The following is a 20,323-nucleotide window of genomic DNA, read 5'->3' as shown; positions in this document are numbered from 1 at the left end:
TTCTAATTGCTATACCTTATTATGAAGTGTCTGCTATGCCAACAGGCAATAATTTTGACGCAAGATCAAGCAACACAGGCTCACCTGCTCTTGAATGGCAAGAGCCAGCTCTTCAGCTTATGTTGATCAGCACAATTCTCCAGAAGCCAACAGAGCTGTTCTGTTTTGCAGGTGAGGATTTGGTTCACCATGAGACACTGCTGCTTCCCTAGCCCCAAGTTCTATGTCTCTGCAGTGAATTGCATCATTTGCTGTTACTGAACAAGTAGGGGTAGGAGGAAACAATCTAAGTGGTCAGTTTGTGCAAGGAATCCACTTCATGTTACTGGAATATATTGCAGTTTGATGCATCTCTCCCAAACATGCTGTATAGTGTATTGTTTTTTCAGGCTCTAAGGCAGAGTAATTTTTGCTACTTGCCTGGTGGTCTTGAGCAGCCAGGCTTATGCAGATCCATTCAACACAGTGAATTTAAATTTGTGGATTTTTCTCATTTCCTTTCCGCATGACTTTTCGCAAAAGGTATGCATATTCTTGGCAAATATTTCAACAAGTGTACCTAAAAGTAAAATTGGAAATAGAAAGCTTAGTTTCAGTTTTAGGGGTTATTCGTATTTGTAATCTCATGTTCAAGTAAAAGGGAAGACTTGGTGAGCAGACATTAACAATCCCTGACTGAGATCACACATGCCTAAAGCATGTTATCAAATTATTATTACTAAAGAAAAATACAATTTTTGCTTCTGATTCTCTGGTATTTATAGTCACTATCTCTGGATAGTTGTATATTATTTTAAACCCTAATACTCCTCTGGCCTGAGCTGCTGCTGGGGCAGAGCTCAGCAATTTGTGCTCTGGAGGGAAGAAGCAGCAACATTTCTATTTTTACTGGTACTTATTTCAAATCACCTTAGAAATTCATAAGTTGGCGCAGTCCTTCAGCTCATACAAAGTAACAGACCAAGACAAAAGCTTACTAATGATTGCTATTTATTTTGTTTAGTCAATAAAAAGTGCATAGTACAAGCCCTTTATCCCAATCCAAGTACTCAGTAAAAGATTACTAGGAAACCGCAAATGGCACAGATGATTTTTTGTTTGGCATAATTCAGACATTTTAAACCACTGATTTACATTAGATACATCACATCGTCACTCTTCCTTTTTCAATAATGAACATTACAAGGCTAAGTGATCGGCAGACAATACATGAATACATATGATTTCTCATTTCAGAGTATAGTAATTGTGTTAAGCAGACTCTAAAAATACTATTGTTTTAACAAAGTTCTAAGCTAAGGTATAATTGTAAACTTTCCTCCATATTTCCCAAGTTGCTACAACTTGTGTCTCTTACTATCTGAGCTTAAAACCGTTATTAGAGAATTAATTATATCCCGAAGCTTCACATCCCACTAATCTCTTCCATGCTTCTTTTCAAAATTTACCATAAGCACCTGTAACCATGATACAGTTATGTCAGCAAACCACACCACTGAAGGCCAGATTTCTGCCACCCTTACCAAAGCTGCTACTAGTACATTATCTCAGAGTAGTCCCACAAGCTTCAGTGCAACTACTGGATGAGTAAGGCACTATTTAACATGAATAAGAGTGGCAAAATACAGTCCTATCTTTTCATTAAGAGTGGTGGTCTGGAGGTTGTGTCTTGGAGAGAGTATCTGAATTTAAAAGGCGTACATTTTGATTTGGGATAGTGGCCTGGCTCTTTAGTAAAACATTTCAAATAAAATATTCCAATGATTTTCTTTTCCATAGAAAATTTAAAATAGCAATTTACATGAGGAAAGCATACAGGTATAAAATCACTGGGGCAATTACTTAGAGGAATTTCAAGCAAAGACTGTTCATTTAAATGTAAAACACAACATTACTCTGAACAGAAAGTTTGTTTGCCAAGACCGCTAGAGCTGGGAGCACATGGTGAGTTTTACAAATACATCCAGAGACATTTACATAAAGCAAGAACAATCCTCGTGAGTGAGGCGCATCTCCTGTAAATCTCACTAACTTCCAGCAGGATGAGGAGTGGCTCGCTCTGGCTGAAATGAAGCCTGTTTCATTTTTACTTATTTATTTAAATTTTAAATCAATTGGAAGCCTGTTTTATGCATCCAGTAGTAAAGGATTCTGGCCAAAAAATCTTGGAGAAAAGGTCAGTGTAGTAGATTATACATATTTCCTTGTTGGTTCAACAAAATGAGGCCAAATTACTTGCTTTGTTCCAACAAGTATTCCAAACAGAAACGTACAAGGCAAAAAGCAAGCACCGTCAGACTGCTTGTCCCAGTGACACCTTTACACAGTGTTTGTGGCCTGGACACCATTAGACACAACAGGACAAACTCAGCTTCTCTGCCGCAACTCCACTGCTTTACAGGGCAACACACGGATGTCACTGAGAGCACCTGGCCCAATCTTCTTCATTCGTTTGATTTTTAACTCATCCTGTGCTTGGGAGCACGCTATTCCACTGAAATTCAAAGGGCGATGACATCAAACTAGAGAAGCCTTTCTTCAGGCCTACACTGTACCTTTGCAAGGAGGCTTAGCTGGCCCACTGCTTACCCTGAGGAGGAAAACCCTGTGCCTGTCAACCACGGGACTGATGTGAGATTTTTGTTAGAGCCCATCAATACAAACCTTGCTGAACCTGAACAGTTAGCCCCTTCAGCTCTGTAACTAAAGTCCTCATGAAATAAAGGTTTCTAGAGTAAGGCCTTGAATTCCCAGCTGCCTGTTCTACTGACCTTTATGGAAAGAAGCTTCATGTTGGTAACATAAAAATGTTCTTTACATTATTCTCATCAATTTTTCATATTGATCAAGAAAAATATACAGTGTTGCTTTTCTGTACATCTTTAAAATGTTCTTAAATTAATGTACATAAAAAAGTCATTCCCATTTGCTACAATGGGAGATGTGCACCAGTATGTGCACAGCCACACATACACACACATAAACACACCACACATACACACAAGTAGTAGAGGGAAGAGACATGCCATATGTAGTCACCTGCAATTTTGTTATTCTACAATTACAACCAGTAGATAAGGATGAAATGTCAGGAATTGCTGATAACGTACAAGTGAAGAAAACTGAACATCCAGGACGTGTTGCATACCAGAAGTTGGTAACCTCTTGGTATGATTTCATCCTGCCCATTTAGCCACATTACTTTGTGGCTAAAAACTTAAAATAATGATTATTAAATGACTATACAAGGACAGAAAATTCTGCCAAGTTCTTCTCACTATATTTCTCATAAAGTCTCTAAGTAAATAAATCTGATTTTGGAATATATATTTTTGAAAATATATTGAATAAGATGCATCATTTATTAAAGAAGAAGATTAAATTAATTTCTTTTTTGGTGGTAATATCTTTTGTGTACAGTTCCCAATATATATGTCAAGACTTTGACAGTAGCAGTTATATCACATTCACTTCTTTGCACACGCACACAAACATACAGTTTAATTCTAGTGGAAAATCCGTGCTTTTGCCAACAATTCTAAAAACTATATTAGTGGTCCGAAGACCAGGCTAAAAGCTGCTCTGAACCCAGGGCAAATATAAAATAATTTCTTTTTTTTCACAGCACAACTAAACTAATAGTTGCAACCATAATATAACTCTCAAAAGTATACTGGAGGAAAAAATATGGATTAATCTGAAGAAAGATCTGTAATTTTTTCCATTATTATAGATGCACAGGGATTTTCATTTTCTTTCAATGCATATCAGAAACCACTGCAAAGAAATTAAGATCACTGTAACAAGACTGAGTGGAATGTCCACAGTTATGGTAACAACCAAAAAAACCCTGCAACACCTTATCATTATTCAAATTATAACCTACCAGGGATTGTAGTAATATACAAAGCAAAAATTAACTTAAAATTGAAGTAGCTAAAAGCAGTTCATGTAGATAACTGCTGGATTCTGCTCTATATAAATGAGAAAAGAACAATATTGAATGGGGTTTTGGAGTAATCTGGTCACTTCGTCCATTTGGTCGTGCAAGGTTTTAGCTGCTGAACCTTTCTGATCCTGAAAGCTCTAGTCCACTGGTGGGGCGGGTGGTTCTTGTCCCTAGCAGAAGGAAGGAAGAAAAAAAGCATGAACAGGATTAAGAATAGTACCTCACAAAAGAAGATTTAGCAATGAAAAAATGAAAAAAACTCAGGATACTTTTTTCTTTTTCACGTTTTCATGCTATAATTTTGTTACTTACCTAAAATCTATGACACATAAGAAGGCAGGAGGCAGTTCCAGCCAGAGACAGTGCCCACAGAACGTCCTTACCCACCCTCAGGCATCTATGCATATGCACCTATGCACCTTAGCTCCATCTGATGGCAGACCTCAGAGCTGGCCTTTGTGATTCTACAGTCACTTTGGTTTGACTTATTTACATTTTAAATAGAGTTCCAAGAAAACAGAGAAGAAAGTACAGGAAAAACAATTTAAGGAAAAAAAAAACAATGACTGCAACGTGATCTGTATTAAAACCAAATACATTTAAACTATTGTAGTCCCTCTAAGACACTTACATGACGTGGGCTGGTGGGCTTTCCGGCTGTACTGGAATCCCTCAGATTACTAGGTCTCAGTAAGAACAAGACAAATGCAATCACAACCCAGGCCATCACTATCATGGCAAAGCTGATGCCATTGTCACCGGAGAAATTTGGTCCTGGCACTAAAGACAAGGAAAACTCAAGTTATAAAACAGGGTGACAGCAGAGTTTTCTTCAAAATTAAAACAAAAATGCAATATAAATACCAGAAAAAAAGGGAAATATTTTTCAATCAATTTTCCTAGTTATTCCTTCCTTTTGGTTAGTGTCACTTCTTTTAAAAAATCACATTCATCTGGTAGACCTTGCAACTTGACCACCATGCATGAAATCTGTGGCACAGTACAGAATTCAACTTGATTCTCAAGATTAGCATCTTCATCTCTAAACTAGCTTCCCCTCCATGCTACCTATAAAACAAGTAATGTTCTAGTCCATAAAACTACCAGAATCAAAGAGATTCGTTTAGTAATGTGTAAGGCTAATTGCTTTTTTCTCACTTCCTGAAAATGCACTATCTGAAACAACAGAAAATCTGTCATTGATTTTAAGTGTTAACTGTTTGTTTTCAAAGGCATTTAATACAAAGCTATAATGAATAACCTTCAAAACAAGAAGAGCTATTCTATTTTATTTACTATTTCAGATGAAAACTTTAACACATGGGAAAATTTCACAGGAACACTTGTATCCATCAGATTTTTGGTTGTCTCATCAACTCATTTGGATCATCTCATGGAGTCAAGTCTGGATGCAATATGGGTTGGAAGCTGCTACGATTTAATGTTTTTTAGGTAACTTATACCCAGTAAACTGCTGAAGTCAGTCATTTCTTTGAAGGCTTGTTGATACCAAAGAACTGTCCTCATCACTGTCATACTGGGTAGCATTGCTATCAGAGGCTCTTCTGAGAAAGTGGTTTCTTGATAACCCAGCTAAGATACAGCAGTGGGCCACCATGGGGAAGCTTACAGCTAGCTATCCCATGCACAACACTGCTGTTCTGTGAGTAAGACCTACAAACCAGGGCTTTTGGACTGATGTCCCTTACCAACGTCATATACACTCAAAAATGTCAAAAAAAAAAAAAAAGTGTTATGGAAGCTCATACTTCTCACGGTATCTACAAAATCATTAACACGTTTGAGCAAATGAAACTGCCATATAGTTCCTGCCTTTTGAACTTCCAAAATACAGACAATTCAAAACTTAAGAAGTTGCCAATGTGCAGGAACTTTATTAGAAATATATACAATGAAAAGTGACAATTTGCTTGGAGATCTAAGTCTAAGGGTGCTGTATATGAGGAATAGTGTGAAGTGAATAAATGAGAATCTTACAGCCTTTAGCTCATTAAATTCTAACACAAAACTGACTCAGAAAACATACGTAATGTGATGTATCAGTATGTCAAATCTTGGATGACCTTTTTTATATAAGCAGGCCAGCAAATCAGCATGCAATTTGGCATGAGAAGAACAACTGCTTCATCTGGGGGCTTCCAGAATTAATAGCGACCTTGAGACCACCTTCAGCAGCACATAGGACAGCCTTAGGTACCTGCTTTGGCACATATGCTCAGCAGTGCGTTGAAAATTCAGATCACTTGTTAGACTGGATTCCACACAATGCAGGGAAATGGACTGGTCAGGCTGCCTTCCTCGAAGTTGTTGGATTTTTTGGTGAACCATAGAGCACTTAGGGCTTGTGGTTAAACGGGATTTAGGGCAAGTAAATGGTGGTAGGTTGGCTCATGCTACAGGTCAAGGAAGGGAGTTAAAGGAACCACAGTGGGAAACCACAGGCATTCCTACAAGGCACAAATCCTACCAGCGTGCGTTGTAATACCGTTTGGATGGAGCCAGATGTGCCAAAACGTGTTCAAGACTAAGTGAGACAACAGCTGATCTAACACGGCTTGGCCCTGCTCTACCTACTTAAAGCATGCCAGGTCCTAAAACAGCCACAACACTGTTTATACTATTCAAGTACCACTAAAGCCACTTCTGTTACAAATGGCCATGTGTCTTAATACGGATGAGAGAGATTTCAGAATCTGCTACGTTAATCTCTTGACATGAGGAGATGAGAATAAGCAAAGTCTCACACAGCTGGGGTAAATAACACATTTCCAAGCTTTTGAGATGCAAACAAGAAGCTGTTACAGCTAATGGGAGAAATAGTGTGTAGAAGTCGTGAATCTTACACTACAAAGAGCTCCAGCACAGAGATCACAAGGTAATCAGATAAGACCAGCCTATGGATAAAGAAAGGCTGAGAGAAGCTGAAACCAGGTAGGATGCAATTTATGCTGATGGCCACAAGAAAACATTCTGAGAGTTCACAAAGTAGTTCTACCTATCATTGATATTCTGAGGTAATTTTTGGGTGTTTTTTGATTTCTTGAAGATTAAAGGTTATCCTTTTAATCTGTTAAAGGTTACCTGGGTGATATTTTCTAATTTCTCCAGATAACTAAGAAATTGTCCTGTCCTGACCTCACAAACGAATGCCCCTGCCACCATCCATTTTGATTACAGCAAGATCTAGTTATTAATCTTCAGTGCTTGGGAGACACCAACTACAAGAACACTGCAGTACGTTTCCCCCTTATAACCTATCGCACTGAGTGAAATGAAGCTTATAGTCTCCAACCTGGCTTTCCACAGAACACCAAACCCAGCCCAAGGTCTTTATTTTCAGAGCACCTGGTCCCTCGGGCGCAGCATACCTACATACCCACGCAACTCCGAACGAAGCCTGGGAGCAGCTCTGCCCCCGGATTTTTTTTATGCCATGGCTGAATTATCTCTGTGCAGGAGGAAGTTTTATGAAGGGATGGCTTGAGACTGTGGGATGAACTCCCATGGAAGATAACAAATACACTGAGTCATAGCTGTTGCTCCACATACAAGCTATATATTCTTTGGCTTGCTTTCTGCTATAGAAACAGAGACTACAACAGGTAACAAAACAACACTAGGCCACATCAGCCGGTCTTCTCTCAGAGAGAGACTGGAAGGCAAAAAAAAATCTTATGTGGCAGATGTTTGCCACTTCATTTAATGTTCTACTAAGAGGCAGTCAAAGATACTAAAATGATGAGTTTGGTAAAAATAATTTCTAAAGATTGAAGGTCAACCACCTTCTCATCAAGCAACTGAAATCTCAAGAATTAAAATAAGCAAATACCCTTGTTAAATACTCCATGCATGAGATTAGTTCTCCTCTTAAAGTGCTATTTTTCATTCAAAGTGAGGTTGTACTCTAGAGAAAAGAAGGAAAGACTGCATTTATTTTACAGTAAAAATATAATCCATGTGGTGCTTTTTGTCTGCCCTCTCATGGCAGAAATGTCTCCTTTGGATCTTCAGCTTTTTACTGTTTAACATCTGCATGTGGAAAGACAAAAGTATGCTCTCAGACTTGTGTCTTTTTCTTTCCACAGTGTTTTTAGCCTTTCCTGTTCTGTGAAAGAAAGGCAGGAAACCATATGAAGAGAGGTATCTTACAGATGAATTACCAGGGAAGATGAAGAGCCAATGGGACCTTCAGCAGATAACCCCTGCAAGCCGGCAGACTCAAAGGCAGGGATAAGGAAACTGAAGAGAGCCAAAATGGACTCAAGCAGAGGAAGGGAGAAAGGAATTACCAGAACAGGGAGGGAAGAGCTGGCAGATGTTTCATGTTGTTACGTCAGGATGCTGTGACTCCCCCAGAGGAGTCCAACTCAACATGAATCACTGATACACATTAATTTTCAAACACATAAAAATTTGGAAGTAGGGTAGACAATGTTTCAGACAGTCATCTCTCGACTGTTAACATTACAAACCAGCAGAGCACAGAAAAGAGTAGTGTAGAAAATATGAGCGCGGAGAATCCAGGTCACTACATCTGGGAATTGCTAGAGCACAGAGAAGAAACTCAGGCGGTGGCCCCTGATTTCCTTCCACGGGGTAGGATGACTTTGAAGGGCCATGAGCCATCAGTGCAGCCCCCTGCCAGGTGGGGATCCTCCCTGGGCTGGATGAACCACTGATGTTACAACTGGAACACACTTCAGAGAATCACCCTCCACTCTGCTACCCTACATTTGCATTAGGCAGAATTCAGAAAAGAATTATCACTTCTATTCCTCATTTTATTGGAAACTGTAAGATCCTGTAAGACCTTCTGATTTCCTGAGCATAAAGAATCCCACAGAACACTAACGTGTTGCAAGACATTTGCAGCCTTCTTTCTCCAAGGCACCCACTGAAACAGAGGGGACAGTCATCAGACCCTGATGCCTTCCCATCACAGCAGATATCCTGATGGAGAACAGCCATCGAGCAGAGTGACCAAATTCTCTCTGAAGTGGTGCTCATATCCTCCTGTAGTAGGAGCACAAATCTAAAAGCACTGGCCCTGGACCCAGCAGAAAACTTTCCACAAGGCAGTCACTACAATATAATGGGGCAAACAACCATAAAAAAGAATTTAGAGCTAGTAACACAGAAATGTGAGTGAGGGAGTCTTGTACTTCAGTTGGTGCTACTGTTTTGATCCGGCTCCTGAACTCTAAAAAAGATCTGAAATCAAGGGTTGAAGAAATGAAATGTGTACTTGGGAAGAATGAATATAGGGCGTTTCTGAAAACTTCCAGCTGGTATCAACAGCAAAACTCATGACGCTGCTGTGACACTGGCTGAGCCACAGCCCTGACGTTTCCCAGAACAAAACCACATACGTTTCATCAGTTATTCCACAACTCTGCAACTTAAGAATCCGTGTGTAACAACACTCCCAGCTGTGCTTCCAAAACGAAGACCAAATCCAGGGAATGAGCAAATGGGTGGGAGTCAAACGAGTTTCTTCATACTGAGGTCCTGAAATGAGGAATCAAAGGCAGCAAGTAACACAAAATGAAGCTCTGGGACTTAGGGAAGAGAAGACCCGCCTCAATCACAAGCTCATCGTGATACAGCTCAAAAGAATGGGAATGAGGCAATGGGCAGAAGATTGGTCCAAAATTGTTTTAATCTGTCTCTGAAAACGTCTCTAGAAGCTTTTGCAGGCTCAATCTGTTTATTTTTGACTTTCACTCCTGGGAGTTGGCCCAAGTACAGAACCACAGAAGCATCACAGAATAATCTGACAAATAGGCAGTCGCTGTCATTGCATCAGCAAAAAAAATACCTTCGCTGGAACTAAATTTAAAGCAATATAATAACATAGGGGAGGATTTACTCTATCATTTTTGCTTTGGTTTTTGAAATAAACCACTGGTTTGGAACAATTGCTGCCAAACTGCTTGCATCTGCACAGACAGTTATTACATGGATCCCTTTCAGGATGGAAAGCAATTTGCCACAAACCGCTCACGTCTCCACTGTACTATGACTTGGTAGCACAAAAGCAATCCCATAAGCTTTGTGCTCATACATAAGAGAACTTACTCATTTATACAGCCTTTAGCCTAAGGGACGTATAAATACTGATGATTTCCTCTCCTAGATTGAAGAAAAACAATAGACATAGAAGCCTAAGGTCTAGAAGACTAAAAAGGACAGGTGCATTTGGGAGAGGAGGGTTGCTGGAGGTCTCAGATGCATGGCTGGAAAGTCCATAAGGAAAAAGTACAGCCAACGGTGCCATTATGGCAGATGTGCTTCCCACTTTTTTAGAGCTCATAGGTTTTCCTCTTCAGCCCATCATGACTATGAATCTGGGAGCGTGGCACGCTGGGAGGACACAGTGCAAATACAAGCTAGATGCCTGTCTCTAACCAGGATTTACTGGGGACTGAAGAAGGAGGAACATGAGTGAATGAAGGTATGCACTCTCCCCAGCATCTGAGAAACCTTGACTGCGCTGCTCCCAGACCTGTAGGAGACACAAACACCTCTTGCAGAAGAGCACCAGCAGCTCCTACTTCCAGGAGCACTGCTCAGGTGCTCCCTGGAGTCTCACAGTAGTCCTCATGCAGGCTAATTGAGTGTGTTCACATGCTCAATTGGTAAAGCAATATAGGAAAAACAGATCCACTTCATTTTTTTTTATAAGCGTTTGGCAATGTTCCCTCCAGACTATGAAGAGTGTAAACAGAGCACCTCAGGGCAAGCTCACATTGCTGCATAACTTCTACACAGTCATACTTCCCTGCAGAAGCTGGTAACGTTTGATTATCCCAGTAATGCTCATTGTTTGGGAGGGTTTGTTTCTGATGTGTTTCACAGCAAATTTCAAGGCAGTGTACACATCAGTACTCTGCTTCATTAACTATACAGCCACCGACTCAAACAGAGACACGGTCATGGCATATGTTGGCTTAACAGCCAGAGCTGCAATAGCTGAATAGCCAGGCTTTACTGGTTAGGCTGCCATGACAGTAAGAGGGAAAATAACACTCCTCTCCAGATTCCCTCTTTAGGGTGAAAATCAAACTTTAAGCTTACTCAGAGGTCAGTGCTAAGATTCAATAGCACTTGGTGCCTGTTCAACACTTGTGCTGGTGTACTGGTACCTGAGCTCGCTCACCATCACCCCTCCCATACAATGCTTCAAATGTGTGAACCTTAATCTGAATCACAGATTCTCAGAAATTACCTCCCCCACATGATTTCTGTACTCTTGTATTCGATTTCATTTAATATGTTCCTATAACAGAGACCAACTGCTGTATCTCAAGGACCAGTCAGACTGCATTTCAATTACGACTGTTTATTTCAATTCCATGCACTCAATCTCAATAGTTACTCACATTCCTGAAGGCACTCTGTGTCTGTGCAGTAGGACTGTGATTGTCTCAGCTGGAACAGAGAAAAAGAAAGGCACGATAGTTAGCAATGAGACTCAGGCAGCTTGTACTGAAATCATGATGCGGTATATGATCAGAGCGCAAGTTCAAGGGGAGGGAAATTGTAACCCATCTTTTACTGCATCATGTGGCTTACAGTACATGAAGAATCCCAGGCACTGAGGTAGTTCCTGAACACTATTTACATAATAACTTAAAATCACCTGACTAAAGTGTTATTGCTTCCACATGAATTGCAGCCACTGAATGCCCTTTAAAATTCAAATTAAAAATCTATAGCGATACAGATTCTGATATGCTCTCCATCCACACACACATTTGGGATTTGAAATAGGTGGTACTACTATTATCTGAATCAAGTGCCATTGAAGTACTCTGTGATTACCTAACAATAAATGATCAGACTTACGCATAGAGATGCAAATTTAAAGTTTCACATTTAAACATATCAATTACTAATTTTTCTACCTAACATCTTTCTTGTATTTGACTGTCTGTTTCCTGCTTACTGATGGGTAAAAATTAAAACGCTTTTACCATGCACAGCTGTAACGATCATTTGCATTTACAGACTAGGTAAGCTTGGTAACTGCAAGAAAAGTCAACACTGGCCAACCTGTCTATAACTATTTTACAGATGACAGAGTCAATACAGACAAATATCCCATTCTTCACCAGGAGAGGCTAGATGGATGGGATTTAATCTGCTGTATTATGGAAATAGGTTCTATTCCCTCCTTAGGTAAGCTAAACTGATGAATAATAAAAGTTGTAAAATTATAGAATTGCTGTGATGCCTTGGTTAGAACAGAGATTTGCTTTACGACAGGTTTTATGTCACAGCAATGCCACAAAATCCCAATACTCTTTGTCACAACAGGCTAATCTATTTATTATCAATGTAAATACACAAATGAAAAATAGAAAAGATGTTCTTTATGAAAGAAACGTGAGAATAATTTTTACAAATGCAAATCTCCCTTTTATTGGCATGAATTGTATGCTTATTTGTTGTATGTAGTCATAATATTACACAAAGCACACCAAGGAAACAGCTGGGCAATTGCGTGAGGAAGACACTTGGAAAACTTTAAACTCCTTTGATCATAATGAACTTTAATGACAGGCATATTTGAGAAGGAAAAAAAATGTAATTAGAGATTAACCACATTCATTCTTTGATTAATATATTACGATCTGCTAGTAAATTTATGGAGACTAGCAAGAAGTTCCTTAGGAAGTACTGGGAAGGCTGGGTTTCATCTTTTGGTTATTTCTATAGTTAAAAACAACAACAGGGAAAATTCAAGCAAAAGACTTCTACTTACCTTATAAAAAAATGTTATCAAAGTATGCATACTTCTGGGCCTTTTTACATAGAAGCAAAATTTCATTTATTTTCAACCTTCGGAAGTCCTTCTCAAAGGGGAGATTTTACATAGCAGACATTACAAATTGGTAATATCTGACACTGAAGGATTCCTCAACTGAGAAGACTGGATGTAGCCATGCCCATGTTTTATGGAGATCAGCAACATAAATCTTCTTCTGCTCTTATATGGGTTTAATCTTGGAAGGGGCTTAACTTATAATCCCTAATCTGTAAAATGCAGTTTGCAGGTATTCTTCAGCACAGAATAATGCTCAGAATTAGAACAGGTAATAGGTATATGATCCAAAATATTATACAAATCAACAATTGTACAACATCCACCTGTCCCTCCCCAGTCCCCAGGGTGGCTAATACTCGGGTGGCCTTGTCTCACTTGCCCAGATAGGCAGCGCTGCCTTGGGGCTCTCTAGCCACGATGTTATTTACTCCCTTTCTAAGCGTTACACCCTGTCCAAACACAACCTCTTGAAGCCCTGCCATTGTCCTTCGAGGGGCACTTGAAGCATGGTGTGGTCAAGGCCACGTGGGCATCTTGGCCACTTCTGCCTGAAAAGGCATGCGCTGCCTGGAAATGCCTGCTGAAGTAGGAGGCCACCTGATTGAGACACCAGAAGTACTAAAGCCCTGAGATTTTGTGTGCCCAGAGGGTGCTCATAGGCTCCTTGTCTGTAAGGCACAGAGTTTTACCCCATGGGCACTCTTGGTGACTTCTCAACAGATGGGACCCTAGGCTCCAAGACCCTAGAACGATGAGTGCTACTGGCAACACCAATGACATAAATATTTCAGTAACTGAACAGTGTTAAGAGAAATACCATTAGGAATTGCTCTACAGATCTCCGCTGAAAAAAAGAAATGCTCTTATACTAGATAATATCCTGCCAATATGAAAAAAAGTCTGCTTATATATGGGGGAACAATGTACAGAAAAACCTTTACAAAGTAGTCATCTGCACTTTGCTAATGGGGCTGTGCTTTCCAAAGGACTGGGGCAACAAATATTCCACTTTTTCCATGGCAATTGAGAAACTAGCTCTACAAGGTAGGTTTAGAAACCACAATGTATTATGTGAAATAGTTACATGAGGAGATATGAAAAAATTCAGTTTTTATAATTCATCTGAAATTCCTCTAAATTGAAAACAATACATGGTCACATAATCATGCAGATTTAAAGATCCCAGCTAAAAAAAATTACATTGCATAGCCTCTCCTACATTCATATCCAGCAGTAAAATATTTCTTAGGAAGCTAACTCTTCCAGTTAATCCCAAAATTTCTTACAAAAACCACTTGTGCTGGAGAAGATGTGCTAGCACAGGACCACTACCCGTAGACTCTACAGTAGTCAGGCTTTCAGAAACCATAGATGACGAGGCAAAAACACACTCAAGCATCTCCTCATGCTCTCTTCCCCCCCTGAGTACAGCACATGTAAAACCTCACTATCCTACTAGTACGAGCTGTAGGAGGGCTTCCTATACCAGCTAACAGATTTGTCTCTAACAACTCAATGACAGGCCGCGTGGTGCTCTCCTGGGATGAAACACGACAGATGACTGCAAAGGAGCAGCAGTAAAAACAGGCTTTTCTCAATTCACTCAGGTGAAGTAGGTTGTAACTCTGTAACCCAGTACAAATCTGATCCTTTATGGTCACTAAATTAGTCAAAAGATGAGCACAGATTCTGGCACGTGTGTTAAAAGCTTACGTAAGGTGAACGGTTGGGAAAGGTAATACCTTCTGCTGAAACACGACTGCTCCTTTGCCTACCAATTAGCTCTCTTTCCTGTTAACTGCACCCTTCAGGGACATAGCAATTGCCAGAAAAAAACTCAAATGCAAGACATTTCAATTGTCAGATAATTGAAAAAAGAGCAGTTATCAGGGACTAGAAATAAGCCATCTTTTGTACTCAGGTTTCTCTTCTGATGTGGAGTTTGGATGAAAGTTTGTGCAATAACAGTAAAAAGCTGAAACAGACTTTCCTTCTTCTCAAGAAAACCCACAAAAAGACTTTTCAAATACACCCCACTTTTACAGGTCAGCAGTTGCTCAGCCAATTTTAACGGTGATAACTTGAATGTATGATGCTCACAGGACTGCTAGAGCTGGGAGCGCTTCGGAGTCAATAAGAAAAATCTGAGTAGAGAAGCGGTTCTCAGGGTATGTTAACTCTTATGTACTCGAAGGCATCAAATACTACTGATGATGGGTTTGGTCTTATTCATATTTCAGAGATGTTAATGCTTACAAAAATGTGAATTTAATGAATGACAGATAGCTGACTGCCTGGCCTGATAGCCACTAAAGTCAGTAACAGCCTTTTCTTCATATTTTTCAGTGTATTTTGGATCAGGCCCTTGAAAATAATACAGAAATTAGGTGAGCGAAACATCAGGGCTTACTCAACAAAAGATGAAAGAATGACAAATGTTATAAAACTAAATGTTTGCAGAAAATTATTTTCTTCTATTTAAATGAAGAGTTTTATATCTGAATTTTAAACATTCTTTGTGCAGTTTGTCATCCAAATACAGTAAATGTCTTGGTGCATGTGAGCCAAAAATGAACTAATTTATTGCTTATTACCCAAAATGAAGTAAGAACAAAGTGTAAACAGAAGAAAAACTAAAAAGGCTCCAAATTTGTTAGTTTTAGCAGTGTAGGCTTGCAGGCAATGTAAGTAAAAATACTAATTACAAATGTATGCACATTATCTAAAGTACAACTGTGAACTTCAAATCCTTCAAAGTACATTTAAAGGGCTGAACAGTTTAAAACAATTCAAATTAATAATCCACACACCACAAGAACTCTTGGTCAATATGAATATATTTTATACGACGCCCCTCATAAGATAGTTCTTGGAACTAGGGGGCACCAGTGGCTGAATTACAGTAAATCAATATCTACTTACTGATATATCTTGAATGTAAACCTGACAAAATGTCAAGAAAAAAAAAAAAGAAACCGAGATGCTTTCGTTGGTAAGAGAGAAAATGGCCTTTCCTCATTCTTTCCCCTTGATGCTCATATTTTGCATTGCAAAAATAAAACCAACCAAAAGGGCACATTCAGCATGGCTCCCCGTTCAAATTTGAAATACCTTTTCCTTTTTTTTCTCCTCAAAAGACAGCTCGTAGCCTCAGATTACACTAACGCAGCCGTGTTTAGATACCAATCCTCTGACAACGTATGTAAAGTATGGCTTCAACCTATGGTCTTGTGGGTCAACAGCCCCTACCCATCCAGCACACCTGAAACCCAACTGGCTCTTGCTGCTTCCCCTGCCGTGCTCTGACAAGAGTCTACACTTTTTTTTTATGAAAGCCACCTCTTTTTGCAGTCCCCAGCTGTGACCAAATCATGGACAGTCACAGAAAAGGAGGCTCCCTATCGGCCTCTGAAAACTTCTGCGAAGTCACTGTATGAAGCAAAGTCTCTGTGTTTTCCTATGCAGGCCCAATCCGTGAGCAGACAAACATGCTGCTGTGTGGTGCAATCAGGGCGTGAACTTCTATTGCACGCTAGCTGCTCCACAAAATCACTGAAGTCCAAGTGAAATAGTGAGCCCAGTGAACCCACTTCGTCGAGCCAAACAGAGAACTTGTTTTTCCGACACAGTGACCTCAGCCCCTGGGATCCCTTTCAATCTTCCCATGAAAGAAGTTGGGCTACTTTGCATTTCCCACTCACCACAGGCAGCTACTATGGAGGACTCAAGGCATCTGCCTACCTTCACAGGAACTCCTTCTTGTGCCACACAACTCCCTTACTTCCTCTTCAGACGAGCTTTCAGAATTTGCTACCCCACAGTCTCTGGGGACTGGTCTTGCAGTCTCTGCTCAGACAAACTGTTTTTCATTATGGTTGACAGCAAAAGATTATGAGTTCCTATCCAGCATGACTTGGAAGGGGAAACTTTTTAAGGGTTAAGTATACAACTAGGGTTAAAAAAGGAGAAAAAAAAAAAAGGAGAAAAAAAGAAAGCAAACAGTGCTTGCCTAATATCAGGAAGATACTGAGGATCACACAGCTCACAAATGTGTCATTTTCCAGAAGAAATAATGACATAATCCCTATCCAAAAGCACCTTCCAGCTCTTGAAACAGTGTAATAAAGAGGAATGAGGCTAGTAGCAGGAACTCAAAGCTATAATCAGTGAAGTCCAGTCATCTGTCTGACCGTAGATGAGCTGTCAATAAATTGTTTATGTACGGATCATTAAAATAATCGCCTTTTAGAGTAACTTTTGAGACACTTCAAATCAGAAAGAAGTCCTCAGAAAAGACATGATTGAAAAATTAGCAAGTTCATGAGCCAGGTCAGGAAAAGATTTCCATACAAAAGATTGGGGTGGAATAAAGCTCAGAGAAATGTGTGAAAGAAACACACAAATTAGGTACCAAGATAAGAGAGCAGAGACAGATAAGGTTGGCAAGAAAAAGAAAAGGATAGATAAGTACGGAAGCAAGGACAAATAACTAACTTCATGCGGTCATTTATCCCCGAATAAAAGTATATTTAAAGTGGAACCATAAGGACTGTTGATAGAAAATTTTGTGCGATAACAAGGGCAAAATATCATCCCTTGTGACAATACCGTTTTGCAATTCAGACCAGTTGTAAGCTCTGCCTTTTCTCCCCAGCTATGGCAGAAGCTGACAGCCCCACGGCGTACTTCTGATTGCATTCTGATGCTTCTAGGTAATGAAATCACTGTTTAAACTTTGTTGGCAGCCGCATCTGTCCTGTCCAAAGTATATAAATGATTTAGTAAACAACATGATAGATAAATTGCCGTGGTACGATAGGACAGTCCTGAATACAAGGCAGGTTGCAAATTGAATTGTAGCATTATCCACAGAGTTCAGACTTAAAGACGCAAAAAAATGACACCTACACGCATTATTCTGCTACAAGCTAGCCAAGAGAAATAAGGGGGAAAAAAGGAGAAAAGAAGGGCATACTGATAGTTTAAATTATCTCCTAAACCACATTAGCTTCTCTTAGAGGAACAAGCAAGGAAAAAGTGAACATTGCCCTCCCCACTCGCTCTCCCCATTTTCTATGAGCAAGTGCAGAATTAAGATAAAATAAATGCTTGCTCATACCAGGACAGAACATCAGTCTGCTACAAAAACATGGGGCTTGGTCCTGTGAGGTGACAAATAATTTTCCCTCCCACAGCAAAAGGGCGAGAAGGATGTCTGGTACCTTTCAGAGCAGTATTCCCAGGTTACAAACCAAGTCTCGAGACCCAGAATCACCAACCACTTATGAGAGAGGGAGAACATTACACTAACTTTTATACTGAAAAAATGAAATTTTATGGAGGAAGATGGAGCAGGTAAGTATGAGTGACCGCTGTATGGCCAGGAGCACTGATTTGCCAAGAACTCATTCCTATCCTCATTTTCTTTTTCACCTCGGTGTCACATAGATCTGCCTTTTCAATTCTTCCCTTATTTTCCCCCCAATTGTGTAACTTTTATTGGTACTGGCCTTGAGGACCTGGGATACGTCTGACATCCTACTGTAGGTGAATGTGAAGCAGAACGAATTAGCAGAGTCAGGGAAAAGAAAATGAAGAATGTGAATGTCTGGATCAGCGTAAGGAGCTCACAGTGCCTCTGACTACATGAAATACCAGACAACAAATGGATAAGGCAGAAATAACTGGACAATATCACTACTGAAACCTTTGAAAATATTTGTGAACAACATAAACAAATCTCCCACGAGGTTACTAACAAACTTGCATCTACAATACAAACACAGAATACATGTTTATTTGGTTTTTGACCAGTTGAGTATCTTCTGCAAAATGATGCACGCTCGCAGATGAAAAACGTGCTCCCACGTAGACAGCCGTGAGGACAAAGGCTTAGAACTGGGAGTTCTACCCGTGTGCGGTGCTGATTACATCCACATGTGGCCTGAGGGACAAAGCACAATTTTCTCCTTGTTCCTCAAACGAGATGGCCCTAACACAGCTCTGATCACCACAGCCATCCATAACACAGGTTGTATCTATGAACTACTGCTGGATTATCTAGCAGCCAGAATTTTCAGAGCCTGTTCTTCCACACTGCTTGCAATACTGTTAGACCACACAAGTGTTATTTTGAGACAGTCAGGGGTGACTGAGACATTATATTTTTATAAATATATTTATAAGTGTAATATATGTATATAGAGATATATTTATATTTAAATGTAACTTTTTAAATACAAGTTATATATATATTTACTACTATATTGCTTTTGTTTATACCTTTTTTATATGTATGTATGTATTTGTGTGTATATATATACACACTAGTTAAAAAACAGCTGCTTCCATCATGCCACAAAATTCAGTACTGGGAAACGCAAAGAATGCCAGGCACCTTCAACAGTTCTGCAACCTAACCCCTTATAGGCAAAAATGGTCTCCATGGGACTTGGACCCGAGTGGACAACATTTTTCCTGGCTTTTTTTAACACTCACCTGTCCACAAAAATAGCCTTCATTTGTACTGCTTGATCTAGAATTAGTTTTTAGTTTACAGACCATTAGCAGTGCATGATTTTTGTGATACAGTTTTGGGACCTTAAGCTGTGCAGAGCCAGCATCTTGAGCACCCAGTGAAATCAGTGGAGCAAAGGGTGCTCACGACCAGCAAGCATCCCGCTACTCTGCTCCTGTGTTTTATTCTTTTGGCACAGTGCCTTAGGAGGTACACAACAGGTCTTTCCTGCATCTCAGAAGGATGGCAGCTTCTTCTTTATCCTAATGAGCAACCTAACGTTCAGCTCTTGGGAAGGCTCCTTTCTGAATCACCCTGCACTCCAAGAAACTGGGAACTGAAGGCACAGGTCTGGAAGAAAAGGGGACGGTGAGAGCAAAATGTGACTTCCTTAGCCAAGCAGCCAGGGAGCAGAAGGGCTACAGACTAGCAGCAGTAGCAACTGCTATTAAAAAATAATTAAGAAGGCAAATGCCATGGAGCATGTGTAACAAGTCTCCAGGGCAACCTCCAAATTTAGAAGGTCACCTTAAATCACCACGAATTCATTCAGTGTAGTTCTGCTCTGCTTTCAATAGAAAGCCACATCAGTAGGGTAACTCATTTTTGCTGGATGCCTGAAGGACTATTTAAGTCAGGCTTAGCTGTGCTGACATCTTGAGAACTTTTCAACCATTTGCAGCAAACAACGCAGATCTATTTTAGTCATGTGTTTATTCTGTGCTGTTTGCACGGTCTCGTTCAGCCAAGACTCATGGCTGGATACTATTTCAGACTATGCCCGTTTTTAACAAGGCTCTACAGTGACCTGGCCAAGAGAATTAGTTGGAAATTTGGTTCACAGAAGAGTGTTTGAACCATTTTTTTTTTTGGAAATAGCTTGAAAATTTGCATCTTTTTGCTATAAAAATCGAATGGCACCTCAAAATACAAGACAAATTAAAAAATGATTTGCTTTCTATTCCCTAGAGTTTTTGAGATATTCAAGCCTTCTGGTGTAGCAACA

At 39.9% G+C, this 20,323-nt stretch overlaps 1 protein-coding gene across 1 annotated transcript in view; it reads right to left on the bottom strand.

Moving 5' to 3' along the window:
• Positions 1 to 1,012: 1,012 nt before the first annotated feature.
• SMIM14 (small integral membrane protein 14) overlaps positions 1,013 to 20,323 on the bottom strand; it is a 37,957-nt gene continuing 18,646 nt past the window's right edge. Inside the window, exons 3-5 of the mRNA XM_084285893.1 lie at positions 11,353 to 11,401; positions 4,581 to 4,729; positions 1,013 to 4,119 (exon numbers count right to left, since the gene is read on the bottom strand). Coding sequence (XP_084142019.1) covers positions 4,087 to 4,119; positions 4,581 to 4,729; positions 11,353 to 11,401 — 231 coding nt within the window. The 3' untranslated portion in view covers positions 1,013 to 4,086. The remainder of the gene's footprint in view (positions 4,120 to 4,580; positions 4,730 to 11,352; positions 11,402 to 20,323) is intronic.

This window comes from Netta rufina, assembly GCF_964035555.1.
Source record: "Netta rufina genome assembly, chromosome: 4".
Taxonomy (NCBI): Eukaryota; Metazoa; Chordata; class Aves; order Anseriformes; family Anatidae; genus Netta; species Netta rufina.
Note: the sequence above shows the minus strand (reverse complement) of the source record. Positions and strands in the feature narration are given on the sequence as shown.